The 25,124-nt window shown below is 46.2% G+C and overlaps 2 protein-coding genes across 2 annotated transcripts in view; both read right to left on the reverse strand.

Moving 5' to 3' along the window:
- Window positions 1-296: 296 nt before the first annotated feature.
- On the reverse strand, window positions 297-1,454 carry LOC147665181 (uncharacterized). Its single transcript, XM_086949694.1, has one exon. It carries the CDS (start codon window positions 1,452-1,454, stop codon window positions 297-299), a length of 1,158 nt encoding a protein of 385 aa, XP_086805820.1.
- A 3,421-nt stretch (window positions 1,455-4,875) lies between these two features.
- Window positions 4,876-25,124, reverse strand: part of LOC147665182 (ubiquitin-conjugating enzyme E2 variant 3-like) — a gene marked incomplete at its 5' end in the record, with an annotated part of 153,176 nt that continues 132,927 nt past the window's right edge. Inside the window, one exon of the mRNA XM_086949695.1 lies at window positions 4,876-6,396. Coding sequence (XP_086805821.1) covers window positions 6,229-6,396 — 168 coding nt within the window. The remainder of the gene's footprint in view (window positions 6,397-25,124) is intronic.

Below are 25,124 nucleotides of genomic sequence, written 5' to 3' on the forward strand. Positions count from 1 at the left end.
TTTTTATTTTCTTTTTTTTTTTGTTTCCTTTTAAACAAAAACAAAAAAAAATTAATTAAAGCTATACGGTTTTTGACTAATGAATATTAAGTGCGTATATAGTGCATTTAGGAATATGTGCCTCTGCTCATGTATATTCAAAATTAAGATTATGACAGAATAAACATCAGAATTTACTAAGGCAATTTAGTGAAAAGGAAAGAGGAAGTTATCTAAAATTAAAGCCTAAGGTTCTGTTCACCCAAAGCCATTTATGGCTCATTACTGGTTATTCGGGTCATTATTAAACATTAAACCTAACGGGCTGTTTTACCCAAATCCATTAACAACTCATCTGCAGCTTGCACCGACCTAATGTTATACATCTTATTATTGTGCATTACTTTAAGAGCTGCCGGAAACATCAGCTGAGCTGTTGCACCCAATCTTCTGAAAGTATCCAGGCGTTTGCCAAATTCCCATTGTTTTTCGAGTGTTGTTCGGGACAAGTCTGATCTTATCAAGAAAGTAAAGCCTTTCCCAGACACAGACTTTTGTTTCATGGCCATATTCAAAATACGTTCCTTCAAGACGTAAGTGTGAAAATTTACCAAAATCTTTCGCGGTTTAGAACGCTGTGGATTAAGTTTGAAAGGGTCTCTATGTACCCTCTGGATATCAACTGACAGCTCTGTGGTAATGTGTTCTAATGACAATGCTTCCTTCAGTATTGAGACGATGTATGGCTTTATGTCTGACCCTTCGGAGCCTTCTGGGACATTCAAAATGCGGATATTTCCTCTTCTCGCATTATTCTCAAGTGTCTCCATCCTCTCACTAAGAGCCAGATCTTCCTTTGTAAGTTTGTTAATATCCTGCCTTGCCTGATCCAGATAAACTGAGTGAATGCCAACTGTTTCTTCTAATACTCCCGTTCTTATAGTGAGACCTTCGATTTTATTGTCAAGGGATTCACAATAATTTTTGAACTCTTGTTGATTGGCAGAAGATTCAGCGAATCCTTTCCTTATCTCCACAGTGAGAGCTGAGAACATCTCTAATACAGAGGCTGCCGTCATCGGGGCTTGAGAGGTTAAAGGAGAGACCAGTAGGGAATTAATATCGGGTTGAACCAAATTTACTGAATCATCCTCCAGTGGACCCCCAGATGCGCCACCCAAGTCGGTAGAATCTGATTCTTCAGCCTCTTCAGAATAAACTGTAGTGGGAGCTTGAAGTTCGCTCAATTGCTGCCTCAATGACGACTGTGACTGAGGTTGACCTGGCTCTCTTCCTGGATCTAGAGATCTTCGCGAACTGGCCTCTACATCAGAGGTTACATCAGTAGTTACAACCATTTCCATTGTTTGACCAGGGAGTTTCCCAGCTTGAACCGACTCTTCGGATAGCAATGTATCCATTGATATGACTGGTTTACCAACGGATATAGTATTGCCCTCCAATGTCGACGCCATAACTTGACTGTTTAAGCCTTCAGAAAGATGTAGGATCTGTGGAATGGCTTTAAAATAGGCGCGGAGTGAGGGTGTTAATTTGGAGCCTGCAGGGAGTGGTGCTTTAGCGTCCTTGGTCTTGGTGTTTGCTTTAGTTGTGGTCCTCACGCTTGGAGTTTTGGGCTTGAATTCAGTATTTAAATAAGAAGAAGGTTTGGTCTTGGATGATATATTGGCCACTTCTCCTGTTTCTATCCCCCCTTCTAAGATTCCGACCTTATTTAAATCTGTCTTCTTTTTTTGTCGGCGACCTCGACCACGTTTAGACCCGCTTTTGGGAGTATTAAGTAAGCTGTCGGAGGCGTTAAATGCACCAAAAGTGACTGAAGTATTCTTATCAAGGGGGGCCTGTAAATGTTCCCCTACACTGACAGCATTAATGTCGAAATCAGACAAAATGGGAGTGTTATCTAACTGCCTGGTCTATAGAGCTGGTATTAGCCAATTCCTGCCCAAGAGACCCCTCCACTGCTGAAACAAAAGCGGGAACTTGTGGATATTGGGGCACTTCGTGAATACCTCCCTTAAAGGTTGAAACCAAACTTACTTCAGCATCTGTGTCAGTGCGTCTATCAGGCTCTGACACTGACTCTTTACCCTTGTGGGGAGAAAAAAAAAGATTCCTCAATCTTTTGCCCTTTCTAAGCTCCAGGGCGGCTACGCAGATCCTCGGACTAAATGAAGTGTCCAGTGTACTTAAACACTTCTCAACAGGAGGAGAAGGAGGGATTAAGGTGCTGCTGAAACCTGGCTGTTGAGCAGTGCAGATGTCTTCGAAATGTCCTCTAACAAAATCGAAGCCACTCTGGTTGCAGCAGACCTCGAAATTCAAAGCATCAAAAAACAACTTACTTGTGGCTGATGAGACCTCACCGTCCCCCCCACAACACCCGCTACCTCTGCAGCCGCGCCCGCAGCCGTCCTCGTCACAGCACTCACTCCGACCGAGATCGAGAGCAGGAGAGCATGGAGACAGAGAGAGGACTCCCACGCTCCACCAGCCGCTTCGCCAGGCAACCACCATCGGTGCGAGAAATTGGAAGAACTGGGTCCGTTTTCAAAAGTAAGCAGAGATTTTGCTCAAAAATCGCCGCCGCTCATACCCAGGAAACACGCCTCACTCAGGCCCCCATAATCGTGCAGTCTTCAGCTCAGCGGGAGACAATCCCGCGGGGGATCAACCCGGAGCACCGCGGCGAGCTAGTTTGCCGCCGCCATGTTCTTGATGTAAAGGTTTTTAGAATGTTTAAAAAAATTGTATTCTTTAATAAAAGACGAAAATTAAACTCATTGAGGATTTGACTACTGCTTTTCCACCAGCATGCTGTGTCTTATCGTGACAAGAGTCGTGAATTTTAGTATAGTTTAGTGTCTCTTAAAGAGTTATCCCAGTGACAGCTATAACTGCAAATGTTTAAAGATAATTTGAAACAGCATTTCAGGAAAGCAGGATTCTCATTTTACTTATACCATCTTTGGCTCTGCATTCTAATTTGTAGCTCATTTTAAGTCCAGGACTCATCGCTGAATTAAATAATAATAAAAAACAATAATCAATAAGAAACAACAACATCCGGAAAACTTCCCTCCAGATTAGATTCTGTGCTACAACCAGTCTGAAGGACAGTGCTGCACAAGCAGCAATGATATTGTTTTGACACAGTTACGGGCAGTATCTAAAGGTCTTATTCTAAACATTTACAAAATTCAAACAGCACAGCAATGCAGCTGAAGACTTACATGAAACCACACATGTAACCACACATAGGGTAAAAAGCCATGTCTTCCCTGTAATGTGTAAAACACATACATATTTGTTTTCCCTTTAGGGTGCTGCTAATGTGTTTGCAGGAACACTTTGCATCTTTCTGGCAGAAAACGTGACAACAGTATGTTTCTTAAGGGAAAAGACAACAAGCACCCAGTCAATTGCTATGCCTTGTTTATACCGGGTAGAACATGACACATTCATGAAATATTCTGGATCAATGATTGTGCATACCAGTTTCTGAACATTGTATATCTGTTCCTCTGGCATATGACAAACCTCTCAAGTCCAATAAGACAATTTTAACTGTGTGTGTTTTATTACACCAGACTGAGTTGTCACTTACACTTACAACTGAAAGTCTCTCGCTTTTCTATGTAAGGGTGACACATCACGTCTTCCCAGATTAAAGTAAGTAAGAAATGTCAAAGTGGGTCTTTTCCTGTATCACTAGGCATAAACAGGAATGAATACTTGATGACTTTTGCAAGATGAAAGCTGGAGGTGCACTAGTGGGCTGGTTGTGGTACTTATATTTACCTAACATTTTTTTATTTAGGTTCATTGTGTAAAAATATACATGTTTGGTGGACGTTTAGACAATAAAAAGTATTTAAATTACAGGAAAGTGATCCATGTAATTCTATTGAGATCCAATATGAACCACAAACATAATTTGCCTGGTCATGGATGCACTAAGTAAGGCACTGGGCTTTGAGCTGCTTTATTCTCGCCACTAAAACTTGGGACTGCCTAGACTTTTACTAATTACAGCATTAGATGGTTTGTTATAAAGGTACACAATCACAGCGCAAATCATCTAACCAGTAGTGCATTGCATGCACTGAGTCTTTTGGAAAATGTAGTTCTTTAAGAATCTGGAGTTTTTTTTAACACACATACACAACCCACTCGCACTCCCATCAATCCAGAATGTTACTTTTTTATGAATTCTACTTTTTTGACCATGCTTTAGGCCACAGTTTAGATGTGTGTACATGAAAGATCTTTTTACAGCACAATGACCTTTAGAGTAAAGCACAGCCCAAACGCAGGCTGAAAACAGGCATTTGGTTTAAAATGTATTCCAGAGAATGTACTTTAAACAACATTGCTGCAAAGTGCTTGGCCGAAGTACTTCAGAAGGAACTCTCAATCTGAGACAGTGTAATGTATATTCTGCCTCAAGGACATTTTAACAATAAGGCCATGCTTTATGATGTACTTGACAGAAGATTAACCTTCAAAGGTGACCTTTGTGAGCTATGTTATGACAAACATAAAATAGCAAGCTACTCTTGAGCTATGTAGTATATGGTGATGCTGCAGAGGATGCCCACCTGTGAACAGGGGCATTATTGATTAAGTAGAACACTGTAAACTTACAGTGTCGAATAGTACACAAAACCAGAACTTGGACTTCCTGTACCAAGTAGGAAAGCGGCTACAGTATGATGTAGCACAAATAACCCATGCAAATGTATTCCTGCTGCAGCCAAATGGCAACATTCTCGACCGACCACCCATACTGGACACAGTGGCCTTGACAAAAAGCAATCTGGAGTCGCAGACCGCATACTAAGTTTTAGATTCCATATGCACAAGGAGAGCATGGATGCATAGATCTTTTATTTTAAAAGTGTTGTAAAACATTACCTTTGCATGAATACATGTTCAATATACATACACATGCCAATAAAATAAAACACAGTTGGAAGCTGCATGATACAGGCAGAGTGGTATCTTGCTAGTGATTAACTTGATTTTTTAGCATCTTAATGTAGTTAGGTTTAAGACATTACTTCTCATTCAAGAATATTTTAGCAGTTCAAACGCAAATCAAATAAATTACACATTTCTGGTGGGTACAACCCCAGAAACACCACAAGATAATAAATGGGGAAAAAAGTGCATTTTTGGATATGTTCTTCATAGTCACACAAGAAAATGGCAACATTGTGATCAACTAAAAATCATTACACTCATGTTCACTCTTATGCAGCCACCATCATTATAGCATCATGAATAATCAGAGGCAACATTTAATGATTGGCTACAGGTATAAGAACCAGTTTAGAGTAACAGTTGGTTCATTAAATACACAGAACTATGGCCTGGCCTTTGAGCCTGATCTTCTGTGATTCACACTGTGCAAGTTTCAGTAACTGTGATACATGTAGTTATTCCCGACCCGAAAAAGGAAGGCAGGCAGCAATTAAATAAGAATACAAATATTTAACGCCACGCCTTTTCTCTTATTATTTGATTCAGTTAGAATGAAGGTTAGTTTGTCCAGTCACTACAGCAGCGTGCCTGGATTTGCATAGCTGGAATGAAAGTGCATTGAAAAGAGACAACTGTCTCTATTGCTTTCGAGAACAACATAAGTGTAGCCACCATAGGGAGAGAGCAAGGTACCATATTTACATCTGTAAGGAAACTATACACATCACACGAGTCCTTTACTATACAGGAGTACAAAATATTTCTCTTCTTTGGCCTGGCAATATGCAGCTTAATAAATTCATTAAAGGTAGTACACAACTTGTTTCTGGAGCCAGTTCTTAGAGCTTTAATTGGGTAGTGTCTGATCAGAGTGACATTCATCTAAATATTACCAATAGCTCCCTGCAAGGAATACGTCCCCTCTGTTTTAGGAAGAAAAGGCATACATACAAGTGACTTCAAATCATATACAAGTTTCTCTACACATCATAATCTACCTAACATAATTATAAGTTTATTAAATTGCATTAATTAAAGCAATGTATCCACTTCATTGGACTAACTACTAACTTTGGATTCCAGAGCAGCGTGCTGCCCGTCGTAAAGTGCACCATCGCCTTGTGAGGGCGAATAAGAACTTTATAAATGCAGTTCAATTACAATAACAATCTCTTTAGAACGAGGGGGAGGCCGTCTTGCATCCTGGCAAGGGACACCCTGAACTTGTAGGTAAAAAAGGATTCAAAGTCTCAGTTGCTGTTGCAGCGCATGCATCGATGCAGCGCTGCTCTGTACTTTCTGCATCACAGCATCGTCGTTGAGGGGAGTTCTGACAACTTCCAATACTCCACTGCTTCCGAGCACACAAGGCAGGCTTAGAAACACATCCGTATTTATACTACAAGATCCCTGAAAAAAGGATAGAGAGAGGGGATAAGTGCAAACATCGTCATCATTTTACACGCACATCAGTGGAAAACTTGAAGGTGATAGTTTGCTTAATGTATGAATATTTTAGAAAACCAAGGGTGTGTACTTCGGACTGGAATACGAAAGCGAGCACTGACCTATGTAAATATGTTTAGCGTGAGTAGTTATATGACAGATACAATATGGGGACCGCTTCTCGCAAACAAATAAGGGGAGGCAAACAATCGTCAAGAAGAGGATTCTTCCCACTATATTGGAGTTTACTTATTGACAAACTTTACATTTTTCACTGTTATCAAAAGCAATGCAATAATCAACATCATTTTACACAATATTAAACATAAGTACTTTTACACAAAGTATAATAATATGTATTCATTTGTAGAGAACACAGGGGAGTGGCAAGTAACTGATGTGGAACTAGTGCTGCTCATCAAATCCAATTGAGAAACTGAATTACAGAAGTTACACCAATACCTCTGAGCAACTAGTAGCACGGACATCCTACAATAAGGAATATGGGTATAAAAGGACAAAAGCCCCACTCAAACCCCCACACCTCCCACCCCGCAAAAGAGACATGTAATCACCAACACTGGTTCATTGCATCAAAGGAGACGTTTGTATGAAGAGAAAACTCTTCAACGCCTGAAAAATGTGATCTTCAGATTTGAAATACCTTACCTTACAGTGAGGTAAATTTGAAAGATCCTGATTCCTTGGTCTATGGCTTGTGGCTTATGGGCGACTTATGCTAAGGCAATTAACCACCCCCTGTAGAGAACCATACTTAGGATTTGTAAGAGGATAACCAATCAAGATACAGAAACTCACCCCAACAGTCAAAAAATAGCTTTCTTTCTTGATTAATCCTCAGGCTCCGTACAGCAAAGGAGAGATCTGGCCCTAACATTAAAATATCCACTCTCCAGCAGGATATACAATGAGTCACGTAGACTGTCCTGATCATCAAGAAGGGATGAATAACTCAACACCAATACATTATCTCCAATGTTAATATGACTTCCATATCTACAGCACAGAATATGGCTTTAGACATGAGCCTTGCCACCTTTTACCATTAAAATAGTACAGGTTTATAGCCCGGAAGGTCCTTTAAAGTGTTTCAATGACTACACGACAGACAGCATCACACCCTTTAATGTGCGCTCAGAGAAGTTACTGCCAATTTGCGATTCAATGCTGGGGGTGAGAGAAGTGGACCCTTAAGCAAAGGATGCACAAGACTTGATTTGGTCCTGTGTTGCAAGTAGACTGACACTGCTGGTACATGCCTCAACACCCACAGGAGGCTTTACTTTTGACAAGGTATTTTCGAATCCCGACAGGTGTAAATTTATTCCAACCTGAGTCCCCCATGGACTGATCATAAAGCAGTAGTTTTCACCTTAGGAACTGTTCATACGAATATGCATGCAGTTGATAAACTGGCTATCCCCAGAAGACCATGGGCTATACACAAGGATGACTACATACACACTCTGTTGGGCTCTCCCTCTTTAACCTTTTCTAATAGAATCAAGAGTGTTGTGGACTCTGTTAATAACTGGATCACCTCTGCCATGGATGCCAACGTTCTTTAAAGTATAACAAGTACCATAAATGTATTCCTTCTAAAATCCTGATATACTGCAGGATTAACTATTGCTACAAGCAATTGTAGGACACTGGAAAATGCTCTCTGGGTATCGAATTATAAGCAGGCTAAACTGAAATACAATGTTGAAATTTGTTCTTATAAAACTTATAAGGCAAGCGTGCTAAGTGCCTCCAACCGCACTGTTGTGTTGCATAATCCCACTGGGGAAGCTCTTGTCATTTTTAAAACTCTTGCAACTCCAGAGACCAACAAACTCTCTGTCATTTCAATTCAACCTCTTTGTGACCACCTTTTGGGTATTTTCATCAGACAATGGGGCCTCGTTCAAGAACAACCATGTTGAGAAAAATGTTATTTTGTTGAGCATTTTCAAGAGACTTCGAAGGACATCTAATTTTCTTTCTTATTCCTCCCTTGCAACGTTAGATGTAATTGCACTTAAAGTTCAAACCATCTCCTCAGGTTAACCTCTGGATACATGATATGTGAAAGAATCCAGACTACTTCCACGTTCTATTGTTCCTAAACGTACTGCACTGTGTAATCTGTCGTTTGAATCCAGAAAGGTCCAAAACTATTGGAATAAGAAATAGTTTCACCGTTATAAGCCACTGCTGACCGACTGACCAAATCTAATTAAGGTCCTGTATCGCTGCTTCTTTTTCCTCCTAATAAGGAAGAGTTTAGCAAATATTCCGCTGACTCAAATGATTGAATATAATAATACTTTGGACTTCCATCAATCTGGTTTTTATTCATATTGACACAGACAGCAGCAAATTACATTTATTAGATTTTAGATGATGTGGGTCTGTTACTCTGATATTATTAGATCTGTCAGCAGATTGTGATACTGTGTCCTACCCCATTCTAATACAATAGATCAAAGATACTGGCATCAGGGTTCAGGCATTTAACTGGCTCACATCTTTCATATCAGAGTGCTGCCAACTGCTCCTAAAGCACATTTTATTTAATAATTTCAAACTGATATTTCTAGTGTCCCACAAGGCTTGGCTTTGAGCCTCAATTTATTATATATCCATGAGGCACCAATAGCTGCTGTAATGCAAATTTATGGAGTAAGGAATATTTAACTTACTCAGTAAGCATATGTTTCCAACTTGTAGTGCTGTAGACTCAAATGTTTTGCATATTCTTGGCGTCTAGTGCAGGGCTTGGATGTTTGCAGGTTGTTTTTCCTTCTAATAAGTCTTTTGAGTCACAGGATGTGGTGTAACTCCCCCATAATGCAGATGGGCATCGACTCCATGTTAGAATGTTTTTCTGCACTGTGAGTGAGCGTGTGTTTGGAGTGGCAAGTGAGTGCAGCAAGATGCACCATGTGTGTTGTGCAGTGCCAACAAGGTAATAACAGATGAGATCTACAACAAATGCAGGCTTCAAGAGAGGAGGGTGAGTACATGTGAACATACAGAAGTACAGCTACAAACAGATACTTACAGGGTAAGTTACATTTTGCATTCATAGCATGTGTGACTGTAAATACAGTTGCTCTACATACATTGTGAAGCAGTAGCCTTTCCAAGTGCTGCCCAGTATGTGGATGATGCAGATGCCTGAGACAAAGTTCTTAAGATTGTCTGGCCAACCACAGAGGGCTGGCAGGCTAAGATGTCCACGTAATGTTTTGTACAAAGTGTGTGGAGTTAACCAGGTGGCCACTTTGCATATGTAAGTTAGCGGGATTTACCCAAGAAAGACTTTGTTTCCACTCTCTTACTGGTAGAGTACGCCTTGGGGGAGGGGAGGGGGGAGGGGGTTGGGGGGGGGGCGAGTGGGAGGAAGGGGGAGACATGTTGGGCTCTTTAGCTTTGTGCTAAAAGTTTTGAATGCACTTGACTATCCATATGGATATGCCAGCCTTAGAGATGGGATGGCTTTTGTGAGGTTTTGAAAGGCAACAAAGAGCAGGCCAGACTTGTGGAAAGGCTTGTTTAATTTAATTTAATTTAATTGTGGGTTTCTAACGCGCTAGAATCGACTCCCGAAGGAGTATCTCTGCGCAAGAGACCGCTGGGGAACCCGTCCTGGCTTTCCCTGTGAGATGGTCCCTACTGGGTATCTCCAAGGTGAAACCAGGCATCCCCGGCGTATGTGGCGGGCCGCTGTGGAGATGAGGCAAGCTAATGCCCAGAGTTGCAGAGTGTGATCCCTGGTTAGAGTAGGCAGCGATGTGAGAATTATCGAGTCTGCTGACCCTGGTCCACGACCCTGCCGCGTCGGGAATTGAACCCTGGTGCCGGGCCGTCCTCTGCTCCCGGGTCTGCCGCCTCTAACCAGTGAGCCACACCACTCCACATTCCTGTCAATGTAATACAAGAGAGCTCATTCAACATTGAAAGTGTGGGGGGTGTGGTTTGGCGCGTGAAGATGGCCGTTGCACACTAAGAGTGCTCCGGACCCCTCCTTTATCTGCGTCACGATCCACCGCCATCAGCCCATCAACAGATCTCTCTTCTACTTCCGTGTTCTCTGCCTTGACCTGCACTGCCCGATGCAGTTTTGCTTCCGTGTAGAGGCAAGTTTCTATACTTTGACTCCGGGGTGCCTCCGCCTAAGATGGTGGTGCTGTCCCCTGAGGCCTCTTTGTGCAGCGATGCCTGGAGATAGGACATAGTCTGACATGAGCCGCAAGCCTTCTGATCTGTCTGGGATCCCCTGCTGGCCCCGCTGCTGTGGAGGTGGAGAGCCGGATGCTCCGGTGTTGGCCCTGAGTGAGGAGCTCCTCCCCTGCCCGATCGGACCCGCTGACCTGCCTCGCGACGCCGGAGGAGAAAACCCCGAGGGAGCACTCCACTGGACAACATATCGGCCGCTGGGACGTGTGGCGGACACTCGGAGCCTGACTCCCCACCCACTAGTGATCCGGTGACTGTAACCTGGAGCCCTGCCTGGCTGTCGCCGGGGGTCCTGGGCGCCTCTACCAGCTTTAGGCAGAGGTGGGTGATCACTGGGGCCCACCTTCAGACCGGGCTTCCCTGCGGCTGCGGACTCAGCCGGCTGGGGGCCGGGCCCGTACCTTGCGGCTGGCTGCGCCGCACCTGCGGCCACGTACACCGAGCTGAACCGGACTTGAGGAGGCAGCCCGGCTCCCCTGCGGAGCTGCGTGGCTGGAGGCCCGGTGTCCGACAGTTGCTGCGGCTGGTGCTGAGAGTCCTGGGAGGATGCCTGCCTGCTACTTGGGCTCCCCCCTGTGTCTCGGAGGCCCGGACCTGCCCGCGGCGGCCCTTGAGCTCCGCCCGTGTGACCTGGGGCGGAGCTGTATTGTCTTCATTGCCCCGGCGAGGCTGTGCTGTTTCCTCCCGTTGGAGGGGCCGCTGCCTTACATCTGTGGACCGTGAACCCCGGGGCTGCCTCGCTGACTTCCTGTGCCCGGCTGGCAGGCTTGCAGACCGTCCCCTTTCCTGGCGGCGTAGCAGCTGATGCTGCGGGGGTCCAGGAGAAGCCTGCCTGCTTCCCCGACGCCCCCCCAGCATCTCTGGAGCCCGGATCTGGTTTGTGCCGTCCTCCGGCCAGCATGAGAAGGAGCAGCCGTGTCCCTGCTTTCCACCAGTGATCTCCTGGACTGCCTTCCCACTGGGGGTTGTATTAGCAACGAAGAGTTGTCTCTAATCAGTTAGGCTGAGCACCTCTAACTATATAACAAAGAATATGCCTAAACTGATACAGCTAGTCAAACGTTAATTTAATTCAAAAAGGAAGAAATCTCATTTCCACCCGAGATTTTGCTAGTTAATAGCGATTTATTCATTCAATTTTTTGTGGTTATTTTAGAATTTGTTTTTTACACATGTTATATACAGTAAGACACTACACCATTAAACAAAACACCATTATAACAATATTCATTCATACTCATCAGACATATCACAGTCGTTCAAAATACATACATCCATTCATACACAAATCTGACAATTCCATCAATTGCGGAGATGTCAGTGGGAGAATCAGTAAAAGGAGAGAGAAGAAAGAAAGAAAAAGGTTGCTCAATAAATCGAAATATAAGGTATAATACACAAATGCTTATTAACCTAGAAGACAGTACACTTGGAATTGAATAACACTCAAAATATTTGATGGAAAATTATATGGCAATGTGTACAAATAGACTCAGGTGCAGTATTTATCAACACTTGGGTTTTTAAATAAGAGCAACACTTTATACGAGGGCCTACGCGTTTTGAATCCCAATCGGAGTTAAAGCAGGACTCTCATCAGGGCCAATGGAATATCTGAAAACCATAAAAATGATCTCTATGTAATAAAGTTCTTAAAGTGCCTAAGTTACGTTTAAGAGTGAACCACCACCATCTAGTACAGCTTACCCAACTGGTCTGCAAGGCAAATTGGTAGGTGTAGTGAAGCAAAAGTCTCTGTCTATTAAAGAAACGGCGAGTGTGGACTGTATCTTTAGACGGGCGCTGGGAAGTAATCACACTGCAAAAGAAGCAATTTCCTTATTACCAACCAATAGTGGCATGAGATGGCATGGAGTCACGAAAGGGTGTAACTGCTCTCTTACCGCGCTGGGTTGTCAGCCTTGGGGTCCGTTAGAAATCTACGGATCCAGGGAGGACAAGGGGAGGGAGTTCCACGCGTAGTATAGTTGGAAGAACCTACAAAACCAAAGGAGGTGTTACTCGCCTGTGCATGGAAAGAGTCACGCTGGACGGGCTTTAGGAAGGACGGGAATATACCTGATAGATTCCTACACAGTCCACTGTTTTACGCGTGCTGGTCGCAAGGAGCAGTGTTCTAGTCTGTTCCAAGGCTACATAGATAACCGAGTGTCTGTAAAAATTGCAGGACATACACAGCAATTAAAGGACAGTCCTAGATCTTAAAATAAGTCTGAACTTATTAAACGAAAAGGAGTCTGATTGGATACCTGCACGAGGGCAGACGCTTGACTTGAATGACGAGCGTGTAGGTGGACTTGAAAATTAAACTGTCATCAAGGGGATTATAGATCCTAAAAAAGAAAAGACATAAGAATTATTGAAAAGGGGGGGGAAACGGAAGAAACCGAGAAATGGCCCCTCCTGGAGCGTGTCTAAGAGCTTACCAAGTGGAACTCAATCTCGCGCCGCAAATGTCAGTCGGCGTTCCGTGTTGGCGTCTGTGGAGCACTAATCCTCTGCACATGCGCCGGACAGCAGGTGTCAGTTACCTATGGTTGCCTAAAGAAATAGCCGTAGGCGCGAGTGAAAAGCTACTCACCCGCGCATGCGCTGTAAGGGTGTGTGATTGGAAACGACCTGTGGTTGCCTAAAGAAATAGCCGTAGGCGCGAGTGAAAAGCTACTCACCCGCGCATGCGCTGTAAGGGTGTGTGATTGAAAACGACCCGGGGTCTACAGACTAGATCTCACAGGACTCGTCAGTCTAATTAAATAAGGCCTTCACAAGCAAGGAAAATGAGTGGACGTGAACTCGCACTACAGAGGACCGAAGGTGTCTAAAGTTTATACATTTCTGACAATTCATTTAGGCCTATGACGGCCGTGTTAAATTTGACAATAAGGAGCGCTTCCCTTTTGGAGAGTCTGGCATCCCAGTCTCCTCCTCGGGGATCGTGCTCCACCTTGGAGATGATGGTTCATTTCAGATCTTTGACCTGGTGTTTTAATCTATTCCAATGATTGACCAGGGGTGCTGTCTCTACCCGATTCTTAAGTCTGGATTTGTGCTGGGAAATTCTTTGCCGGGCCTCCTGATTTGTTTTACCAATATACAGGAGTCTGCAGGGGCACAGGACACCATAGACAACATATCTGGACTTACAATTACTAAATGTCTTGTGTTTCCACGAGACACCTTTATGTTGAAATAAAGAGCCCTCTATGGTTGTCTCACAACATAGGCAGGTCCCACACTTGTGGTGTCCTGTGATGGGGTTTAGGCCCATCATTTGTCGAATAGAAGTAGAGGCTTCCTTTGGAGTCGCTGCTCTTACCACATAATTGGCTATGCTTTTTTCTTTTTTAAAAGCAAAAAGTGGAGGCTCATTGAGGCACTCGTCTAGATTTTTAACTAGGTGCCAGTTTTGACTTATTACTCTTTTTAACTGGTTGGCATTGGGGCAGAATGTAGTGACACACACCTGACGTTTTAACTGTGGTTTGGTGCGACGTTCCAGGAGAGTTTCCCTTGGGGTCCAACGTGCCCTTTTCTTACAATTAGATACCAGTTTTTTTGGGTATCCACGATCGCATAGCTTAGTCATCAAATTAGTTGCATGAAAATTATAATCTTCATTCATTGTGCAATTTCTTCGTATTCAAAGAAATTGCCGTAGTGGTAAATTCTCTCGAAGACTCCTCGGTGGTTACTTGAAAATAGGAGGGCTTTGTTACGATCAGTTGGCTTTACAAAAAGGGAAGTTGATAGTTTGCCCTCAGTTGGAAACACTTCCACATCCAAGAAGGATATTTTTTCATTCGAGAGTGTCATGCTGAACTTGATGTCCGCTGTACGTGCATTCAGCCAATCATAAAAGTGTCTCAATTCATCCTCCTCGCCTTTCCACACCATAAAAACATCATCAATGAAGCGTAGCCACACTCCAATGTGATCTTTAAAGGGGTTGTTGTTGTATACATAAGTGTCCTCATATAATGACATAAATAGGACTGCCAGTTCTGGGGCGAAAGGACAGCCCATCACTACTCCTTTTACTTGAAAATAAAAGTCTTTCCCAAAGCAAAAATAATTCTTTTTAAGGGCAAAAGATGCTAGGTCAATCAAGAATTTCGTTGGCACCTGTACCGGTCTTGGTCTCAGTTCCAGGAAGTGAGTGAGCACTGCCACTGCTTCATCCTGGGGGATCTGAGTGTAAAGTGAAGTGACATCCAGGGTGACCAGGATGTCACTGCCTTCGCAAAACTCTATTGTTTCAAGTTTATTAATGAAATCTGTAGTGTCCTGCAGGTATGATGTATCAAGGATCATGAATTGTTTTAGAAAAACGTCGACATATTTGGCGACTGGTTCAAGCAGGGAGTCGCATCCTGCCACAATTGGTCTCCCCGGGGGTTTGTTTTGGTCTTTGTGTACCTTTGGTAGAATATAAAATAAGGGTACCTTTGGGTGTTTTTTCTGTAAATAATCCAGCTCTTTTGGACCTACAAAGCCTTGTTCAAAACCATCCCTAATGATGGAGAAGAGTTGGTTCTGTAGTTCTGACGTGGGGTCTTAACCGATTTTCCGATAGCATGCCTGATCATTCAATTGCCTTAGGACTTCATTGTTGTACTCTGTAGTATCCCACACCACTATGGCACCGCCTTTGTCGGCTTGTTTTATAGTAATAGTGGGATCATTACGTAGATCCATAAGGGCTTTAGTTTGTTCTTTTGTCGTATTAAATTTGACATATTTTTTCTGCGTTTCCATTGCAGAAATAGCAGAGAGTACAGTTTTTTCAAAGACAATGATTTCTTTTGGAATTTTATGCCCCGGAGGACAAAAGGTGGATTTATTACGCAGTCCCGTAACTTCAAAAATTGAAGTGGTGGGGTTTTCAGTGAAAAATGTTAATAGTCTTAATTTGCGGCAGAACTCAATGAATTCAGTTTTCATTCTTTTTTTTTTTTTTTTTGGAAAACCTTTATTGTAAAATAGCAGAAAACAAATACGGGCCTACAACCACCCGGCCGGCCTCGACATCATTCCAAAGCACATTAGCAGGCAAGACGACAACTCGGTAGCTTCTTAGAATAAATGCAAGCAATTGGAGTTACACTGGCAATACGTGCACTACCGAGAAGAAGGAGAATTGAAGGTTTAATTTTATAGTTTCATATAACGCAATAAAATAGTAAACGTTAAAAAAGGATCTGAGTGCAAACAATCCGTCTAAATACTGTCGTGGGAGACGTCCAGCAAGAAAAGGGCAAACAGTAATACAGAACCAAAATGGCGGCACCAGGACGTCGCAAAGGAGCGATGATCACAGAGCATAGTATGTGCCAGACGCCACCCACACCACCTCAACACGTTCCATTGACCCAGGGAAAAAGGAAAAAGGAAAGGAAACGGAGAAGAAGGAGAAAAAATTAAGGCCCATAGAAACTAAAAAACTGACAAAGAAAATACCCCCCACCCAACACGCATGCAGAGGCTACGGCCTACCCCCCCCCTAGCAGTGTGTCTGTCGCCCAATAAAGAGTACCCGAAATGAAGAAGAAAAGAAAAGGAGGAAAAAGATGTACCAATATGACCGGAGGAGGGCCAGACATATGTGTCCAGTAGACAGTCAAATTGTATATCTACGGCCACCCCGCCCCCGACCCCAAGAGAAAGGAAACAGAACCCAACGCCTAGCTCTCCCGTCTACCCACCACTGCCCCGGCAAATCAGTCCAATAGAAGCAAACAAGAAGGAAGATTCGACTTCACCCCTGTCCCTTGCGATCCAGCATGCCAACCAAATGTAGGGACAAAACAGCCGTCAGGTGCAGAGCAGACAGTCTCAGGAACCACCACGGGACAAAGCGCTTGCCACCAATGTCCGACCAGTCCAATGCCATGTGATCCAAAACTGTACATAGAGAAGCAGTACAACGCAGCGAATCTCCGGTGACAACCCATCGAGGCGGAAGGGACATAAACATGCAACGGTATCCAGTGCCAGCAGCAGTTCCAATGGAGAGTCCTAAACATGGCGCCCAATGGCACCTTCCCAGCCGGTGCGATGGTTCAGGAGCCCCTGTACATTCCACAGTTGACGCAGACAGGATCGAGGCAGTCACCAGTTCCAGTTCCACTGGCACCCCCATATATATCCGGCCAGGCGTCTCACCGCAATCGAGCTCAGGATGTGGCGAAACGCCCCGCAGATGGATGCTGGCTCGATCATCGGGGGGCAGCGCGAGTACAATGGCGTCCAGCCGATTCCCCAGCTCACAAGCTTTGGACCGCACATCCGCTCGCAAGGCAGCCAGGGCGCCGAGAATGTCCCCTATACTCAGGGGCAGCTCAGGAGAAGAGGACGTCATATCGTCATGCCCGTGGGGCTCATGGGCATACTGCAAATCTCGGGTCCCACCGCCGACTTCACGTTCCAGCTGCACGGTAATACTGCGGCGCCTCAACAAGCGCGGCCAGATGTCGGGGACAAGGGCTTCGTTTTCCATAGTAGCGATACCCCGGAATGTATTGCAAGGGCAGCAGACTGAAGCTCTATCAGTGGCCGGTCGGGTCGGCAGCATCCAGCTCAGGAGCGCCCGGCTCAAAATGGCCCCCGGGAAGCCGTCGGAAAGCGAAAGCACACAAAGGCGTCCAGGGAAGAGATACAAAAGTATCACCAATTGCCGCGGTAACAATGCGACGTGAAGATTAAAGAAAGCAGGTGCCACACTGTCGCTGTGCACTCGCTACAGTTGCAATGCGCCGCCAGCCAACTCCGACCGGCCGTCTTTAGCCGCTGTTCACTCCACCGGGGTCGGCCACCCTCGAGAACAAAGACATGGACGCCGTCCGGAAACTCCGGGACGAAGACTGGGACGGTACTCTGCTTCTGCCATGTGGAGCGCGGCGGGAAGCACACCGTCGGGTGCAGCGTCACCTTCCGAGTCCGAAACCGCTGAGAGGGCTCAGGAGAGATTTCAGGATAGCTGGCGGCTCGGAAGGAAATCGAGCGGACCGGCGGAGCCGAGGGTTTAGGCGGCCATCATGGTCGCAGGCTAGGCTCCTCCTCCTCAGTTTTCATTCTTGTAAAATCAGTGCGTTTGGATGGTACAAAAGAGAGACCCTTCGAGAGAATGCTTTCTTCTGCTGTAGTCAGTGATTTAGGTGAGAGGTTGAAAATGGGTGACACTATTGGTTTTGGTAATGTTGGCGGCGAGTTGTCATTTCCCATCTCACTTTCGCCCTCGGTCGTGTTTGACCTCTCCCTAAAAAAGAATTCTGAGCATTGCTTTGTTGTTGTTGGTTCTGATTCCATTTGCGGTTCCTATTTGATCTGCTGTTACTATTATTGCCACTGTTATCACTTTCGCCACCGGACGACGAAGTATCCGAAAAAGTAATGAACTGATTTCGTGATCTACCGCGATTGCCTGGTAAAAATCGCCTCGAGTCTGGTTTCGTGTAAAAATCTACTGGTAAAAATGGATACACGTTCTCGACTGAAAAGTTCTTTTTATCTTTTTCAAATTGGTTTGTTTCTTGTGTTACAGTATAGTCCTTGAATTCCTGTATTTCTTTTGCAACTTTGTCTATTAATGCCTTTGCATCTGCTATCGTGGGGTTGCTATTTATTTCTGACTCTAGTCGGGCTATTTCCCCAAGTTCTTGTTTGGAAATTTTTGCAGCTGTTTCAACAGTAAGGACCATAAGGTCCCTGCTGCACTTTGTCTAGATCTGACTGAAGCCTTTTTTAAATAACGGGTCTTCAGTGAAAATAACTGGTATATTTTTTATTTGGAGACCACCCGGGATAGTGCCGGCGCGAGATTGAGTTCCACTTGGTAAGCTCTTAGACACGCTCCAGGAGGTGCCATTTCTCGGTTTCTTCAGTTTCCCCCCCCTTTTCAATAATTCTTATGTCTTTTCTTTTTTAGGATCTATAATCCCCTTGATGACAGTTTAATTTTCAAGTCCACCTACACGCTCGTCATTCAAGTCAAGCGTCTGCCCTCGTGCAGGTATCCAATCAGACTCCTTTTCGTTTAATAAGTTCAGACTTATTTTAAGATCTAGGAGTGTCCTTTAATTGCTGTGTATGTCCTGCAATTTTTACAGACACTCGGTTATCTATGTAGCCTTGGAACAGACTAGAACACTTCTCCTTGCGACCAGCACGCGTAAAACAGTGGACTGTGTAGGAATCTATCAGGTATATTCCCGTCCTTCCTAAAGCCCGTCCAGCGTAACTCTTTCCATGCACAGGCGAGTAACACCTCCTTTGGTTTTGTAGGTTCTTCCAACTATACTACGCGTGGAACTCCCTCCCCTTGTCCTCCCTGGATCCGTAGATTTCTAACGGACCCCAAGGCTGACAACCCAGCGCGGTAAGAGAGCAGTTACACCCTTTTCGTGACTCCATGCCATCTCATGCCACTATTGGTTGGTAATAAGGAAATTGCTTCTTTTGCAGTGTGATTACTTCCCAGCGCCCGTCTAAAGATACAGTCCACACTCGCCGTTTCTTTAATAGACAGAGACTTTTGCTTCACTACACCTACCAATTTGCCTTGCAGACCAGTTGGGTAAGCTGTACTAGATGGTGGTGGTTCACTCTTAAACGTAACTTAGGCACTTTAAGAACTTTATTACATAGAGATCATTTTTATGTTTTTCAGATATTCCATTGGCCCTGATGAGAGTCCTGCTTTAACTCCGATTGGGATTCAAAACGCGTAGGCCCTCGTATAAAGTGTTGCTCTTATTTAAAAACCCAAGTGTTGATAAATACTGCACCTGAGTCTATTTGTACACATTGCCATATAATTTTCCATCAAATATTTTGAGTGTTATTCAATTCCAAGTGTACTGTCTTCTAGGTTAATAAGCATTTGTGTATTATACCTTATATTTCGATTTATTGAGCAACCTTTTTCTTTCTTTCTTCTCTCTCCTTTTACTGATTCTCCCACTGACATCTCCGCAATTGATGGAATTGTCAGATTTGTGTATGAATGGATGTATGTATTTTGAACGACTGTGATATGTCTGATGAGTATGAATGAATATGGTTATAATGGTGTTTTGTTTAATGGTGTAGTGTCTTACTGTATATAACATGTGTAAAAAGAAATTCTAAAATAACCACAAAAAATTTAATGAATAAATCGCTATTAACTAGCAAAATCTCGGGTGGAAATGAGATTTCTTCCTTTTTGAGTTAAATTAACGTTTGACTTCCCACTGGGGGGGCAGCTGCCTTGCTCCTGTGGCCCCCCCTGAGATCCAGTGAATCTGGTGGTCGGACTGGCTGTCGGCCGGGTCCATTTTGGATTACTGTTGCCTGTGACCCCTCTGGCGGCCTCTGGTTCTGCATTGTGGCCTCGGGGACGACAGGGGCGCTGCTTAGACCTCCTGGGAACCTGAACATGCTGCACTGGTGTCTATGAGCCGCCGAGGGATTTTCCTTTGCCCCCCTGCGACAACTGAGGTGAATATGTGTGCACGCTGCTGAGGGGGTCCGGGCCTCTGGGAGCGGGATCATCTGTCGATCGGGTGGCAAAGGGGGGCACGTTGTCTGTAGCCCCGGTCCGACTCCGTGCCCTGTTGGGCTTCTTCCCTCCTCTCCCCATACCCTTGGAGTCCCGGAGGGTCGGCGGGTCCTCGACTGCCACCTCGGGCAGTGGTGCTTGGGCTTCTCGGCGGGAGCCCGTGGGCGGTCCTGCAGCTACGCCTTCTTTCTCTGGCTGGGAGGGGACTGACGCTCTTTAGAGGTCCACGCGGAGTACGATCGGCTCGACGCGGGGCGGCGAGGGCTGGCTGTGCCTTGGGCTCCTCTTCTCCATCCTCTTCTCTTACCTCCCAGCTGCCCGGATTACCCTAAGGGAGCCGCGTCTCCGTCCTGTCTAGAGATTACCATGGTCCGGGACAAGATACCCAAGAATCCAGCTACCCAAACCAAGATAGATCGGATCACCACCACAGACGCTGGGGCTGCCAGTGATCCTGCTGGCACGGGTGCCCCTGCCGTGCCCGATCTCTCCGTGATTCTTCAGGCGATCCAGACGTCTCAATCCTCGGTCGAGGGCAAGATTGCGAAGGTCCGTGAAGACATATCACTAATCCGACAGGACCTGCGTAACGCTAACACCCTGATTAAGGAAGCGGAGTACCAAGTGTCTGCTGTGGAGGACGATGTTCAACAACTCAAGGCCCAGATGAACCTGCTCCAATCCCACACACAGGAGCTCCACCGGCGGGCTGAGGATGCTGAAAATCGTGCCCGTCGCAACAATCTTCGCCTGGTTGGATTTTCTGAAGGCGTGATGCAGGGTCGGGCAGCGGACTTTGTAGAACGCCAGCTTCGCTCCTGGATGCCCGAGGGCGTGCTCTCCCCCCGGTTCACGATCGAGAGGATGCACAGTTAGCTTGCCCCCCCGGCCGCAGCAGGGTGCCCCTCCGCGACCAATTATCCTACGAATCCTCAACTACCGGGACAGGGACGCTATCCTCACCGAATCCTGTAAGAAACAGCTGCTCAAACACGAGAACGTGACGATAATGGTCTTCCCTGACTACACAAAGGAGGTTCAATCCCAACCTCGCTCCTTTACTGAGGTCAAGCAGAAGCTGCGCTCGCTTAACATTCAATACAGGCTCCTTTTCTCAGCACGGCTGCGTGTGGTCTTTCAGGACAAGTCCATCTTCTTTGAGACTCCAGAGGAGGGGTGGACATGGGCAACGAAGGACCGCCCGCTGCGGATGCCTGTCCAGGACAGCGTGCAGCCTGCTGCCACGGGAGGCGCTCGGCGGGATGTGCCTGTGCTCCGTCTGCGCCGCCGACGCTCAGAGAGGCGCAGGGGCCGGCAGCGTGCGCGCTCTGCCTCTCCGGCAGGCTCCTCGCGGGGCCCCATGCGTGGGCCTTCCGGGGAGACCTCTCCGGCCGGACGGCGCTCTGGCTCCTTGGACCACTCTGACCACGGTTCGGCTTCGCCTCGACAGGCCTTGATGGATCTTCCGGACACAGATCTCTTCTGCACCCCGGCTCTTCTCTCCGGGCCGGCCTGACCACATCGCAGCGATAAGTCAGGATTTCTGCGGCTGCAACCCTTAATGTGAGTTTGAGAGCAAAGAAACACTCTTATGTGAGGGAAAAATCCAGATACCCGCAATGGAGAAGGCGACACATAATTTCATCCCTATTTCGGAGACAGTGTATGTCCGTGCTGAAGGACTCTAAGGCAGAGAATGACGGTGCAGATGAGACACGGCAGAAACCAAGTTGCCGATCTAGTGTTTCGGGGCTCGTGAGCGGCCACGGCAATGAAGTGCGAGTTTTACAAATGAACTGCGCACTTCAACTGTAACTGTTCCAGGTGAAGAAGCATCTCCTCTTTGTGCATTTGAAACCTGAGGAATCCTGTAATTCTGACACGCTCGTTGAGGACCTAGAAATAACGCATGCGCAACGAGGGATTTTCTAGGCAGTAAGAGATTGTATTGTGGCAAAATGTAACAAGGACATTGAAAGGTAGTTTTGTCTGCTCTACAGTGGAAGCATTAAAGTTGATAATGGCAAGAAGACTAGCTACCGACAATTATTTACTGTAATTGGGCAATAGGATTTATAGGAAAACAATTTAGTGACAAGGCAACTATTAGAGTTTCAGCCTTAGTTTTAGTTATAGTTTACTCATAGCAAGGGCTTTCTAAAATAAATAGGAAACTGCTACTAAATAGGTTTAGTTTATCTGGAAACCTCGGTTGAAGCAATTTTCAGTTAGAATATTAACAGTATCAGGTAACTTGTGTAAACATCAGAGTTTTTCAGAGAGAATTCATTATATTTTTGAGTAAGGCATTACTAATATAAATGTGTTTGTACAGGAACTGTTAAACTATTATCCAAAACACCAATGCAGAGAGAGGAGCTTTAGCCTAGGTCTTAAGGGGTAAGAACACTACAAAAAAAAAATATTTTTGAAAGTATAGTAAAGATTTGGTTGTATGTTATATGTTGTATTTTCCTTCAGGTGCAAAACACAAGAGCCCCAGTGGACCCAATAGTGAGGAAGTCAACAACTCTACAAGTCTCTCTTTCTTTTCCACTTCCCCTTTTCCACTTCCCCTTTCTCCCTCGCTTTAGACGTTACCTTGATATATATAATATCGGGTGGTGTTTGAGGTGGTGGGGCAGTGGGACTAGGGTCGACTTCAGTGGATTATCCAAGGCATCTTGATACGATGTTAGCCTTTCATACGGTGTTTGGTTTCCTGGCTGGAGTCGTCTGTGGCCAGTGGCTGAGTCGGAGACTAGTATCCCATTTGGTCACTAACTGCTCGCTGATGGTATAAGACATGAACAGCCTAATGGGAGGTGGGGTCCTCCACGACTTACCCTGTTTCCAAACGTTTTAAGCTTGGTGTTTCAGTGTTCTGTTACTGTTCGGGCGACAGATACTTCTGTTCCTGAAGTGTGAGGTGGGGGGGGAGGGGTTGGAGCCTCTGCTCCTGTTTGTTTTGTGTTTCAAAGTTGCTGTCTTTTGCACCACCGTTGACCCACTACATTTGGGAGAACACATCCCATACACTGCTGCGCTACTCTATCTACGGGCTCTGGGAGTTACTGCGCCTCTCTTATCCCAGCTAAGCTGCCTTACGACCTGGCTCCCCCCATGGCCCCTCCACCTTGGCGAGTCTAGCACGCTCTCATTGCTCCGCCTAATGTCCTGGAATGTTAACGGCCTGCTGGATAAAATCAAACATGCAGCCGTCGTGCGATACGCCCAGCGCCAGGCGGTAGACATATTCATGCTTCAGGACACCCACTAAGCCAACGATGTCCTTTACTTGCCCGTTATGGTTATGGCGCTGCCTGGCATTCAGGGTTTTGTAGAGGTTCCAGAGGGGTGGCAATTTTGGTATGTCGCAATCTTCCACTAGTTGTGCGTAAGGTGACACACGACCCCCAGGGCTGCTTTATTCTTTTAAAGGGAACCCTTGGGGATCGCCTGCTAACCTTGCTGTCTGTCTATTCCCCTCCTGCTCTGCTGGCCCCTACACTCCGTGGACTTACCCCGCTGATCGCGGCTTTACCCCTTGGACTGACCGTGGTTGGGGGCGACGTCAACGCCGTTATGGACCCTGGTCTCGACGCTGGGTCCCCTCTCTCTACTTCCAGGACTGCCCAGTCCGGTCTTCTCTCCTCATGGGCGGCCAGCTTGGGGCTCGGAGACGCCTGGAGACTGTGGCATCCGACTGCTAGGCAATACACCCACACTTCTGCCTCTCATTACACTCATGCACGCCTCGATTAAGCTTTCCTGCCGGTTCAGGATTGCCGATCACTCCAGGCCATATCTATCCTCCTGAGCGGTCTATCGGACCACTCCCCAGTCTTACTTCATATAGGGACCCTTCCCACAGCCTCCCGGCCGCTATGGCGACTCAATGCCTGGTTCCTCCATGACGAGGAGTTCAAGGACAGCATTGGTACTGAACTTGCTACCTATTTTACCACTAATCAAGGCTCGGTGTCCTCCTCTCGCACCCTTTGGGAGGCTGGTAGGCCACTATTAGGGGGTTCGCCAAGGGCCAGCTGAAACTCGCTTGCGTGGCGCGTGACTCCTAGCTCACACGACTGGAGGCACAGGCCGCCCTGATTGAGGCATTGAACACCGACGATAGATCTGATGCCCAGGAATGGAGACTGTTGTTTCTACGAGATGAGATAAGTCAGACCTCTCTGGCAGCTGCTAAACTTCTTTGGCGGTCGTCCGTGGCCCGAGTGTTCGACTGGGGAGACAAAAATGGGAAACTCCTCCACCGCCTCGCCACCTACCCTATGGCCAACCATATCGTACTTGAGATGACGGACGCAGATGGAACGCTCCACTGCGCGCCGGTAGCGGTTGCCCGATGCTTTGCCTCCTACTACGGCACCCTATACTCGCCAGGTGTCTCTCTCCCTGACCTCCTCCAACAGGAGAAGCTCTCTCGTCCATGCCTTAGCGAGTCGACTGCGGCCACGCTGGACCTTCCGCTCACCCTTGCAGAGGTGACAGACGCCATTTCGCGCCTGGCGGCTGGTAGGACTCCTGGGCCGGATGGTCTCCCCCAGGAGTTTTATTCGGCCTACCACAATACCCTGCTTGCACCCCTCGTGACGATGTTTAAGGAAGTGGCGGAGTGTGGACCATTCCGGCCAGAGACAGATTTCGCTACTATCATTGTGATCCCTAAGTCCCAGCCCCCCTCACAGTGCTGCTCGGACTATCGTCCCATTTCGCTCATCAATACGGAACTCAAGATCTTCGCTTCCGTATTGGCTGATCGCATCCGACCGCATTTAGCCCAGCTTGTCCGTCCTGACCAATGAGGCTTCATGCCTCTCCGAGGGACTAGACACTATCTCCTACGCCTTCACCTCGCCCTTGA

This window comes from Lissotriton vulgaris, unplaced genomic scaffold (genome assembly GCF_964263255.1).
Source record: "Lissotriton vulgaris unplaced genomic scaffold, aLisVul1.2 SCAFFOLD_1145, whole genome shotgun sequence".
Classification (NCBI taxonomy): domain Eukaryota; kingdom Metazoa; phylum Chordata; class Amphibia; order Caudata; family Salamandridae; genus Lissotriton; species Lissotriton vulgaris.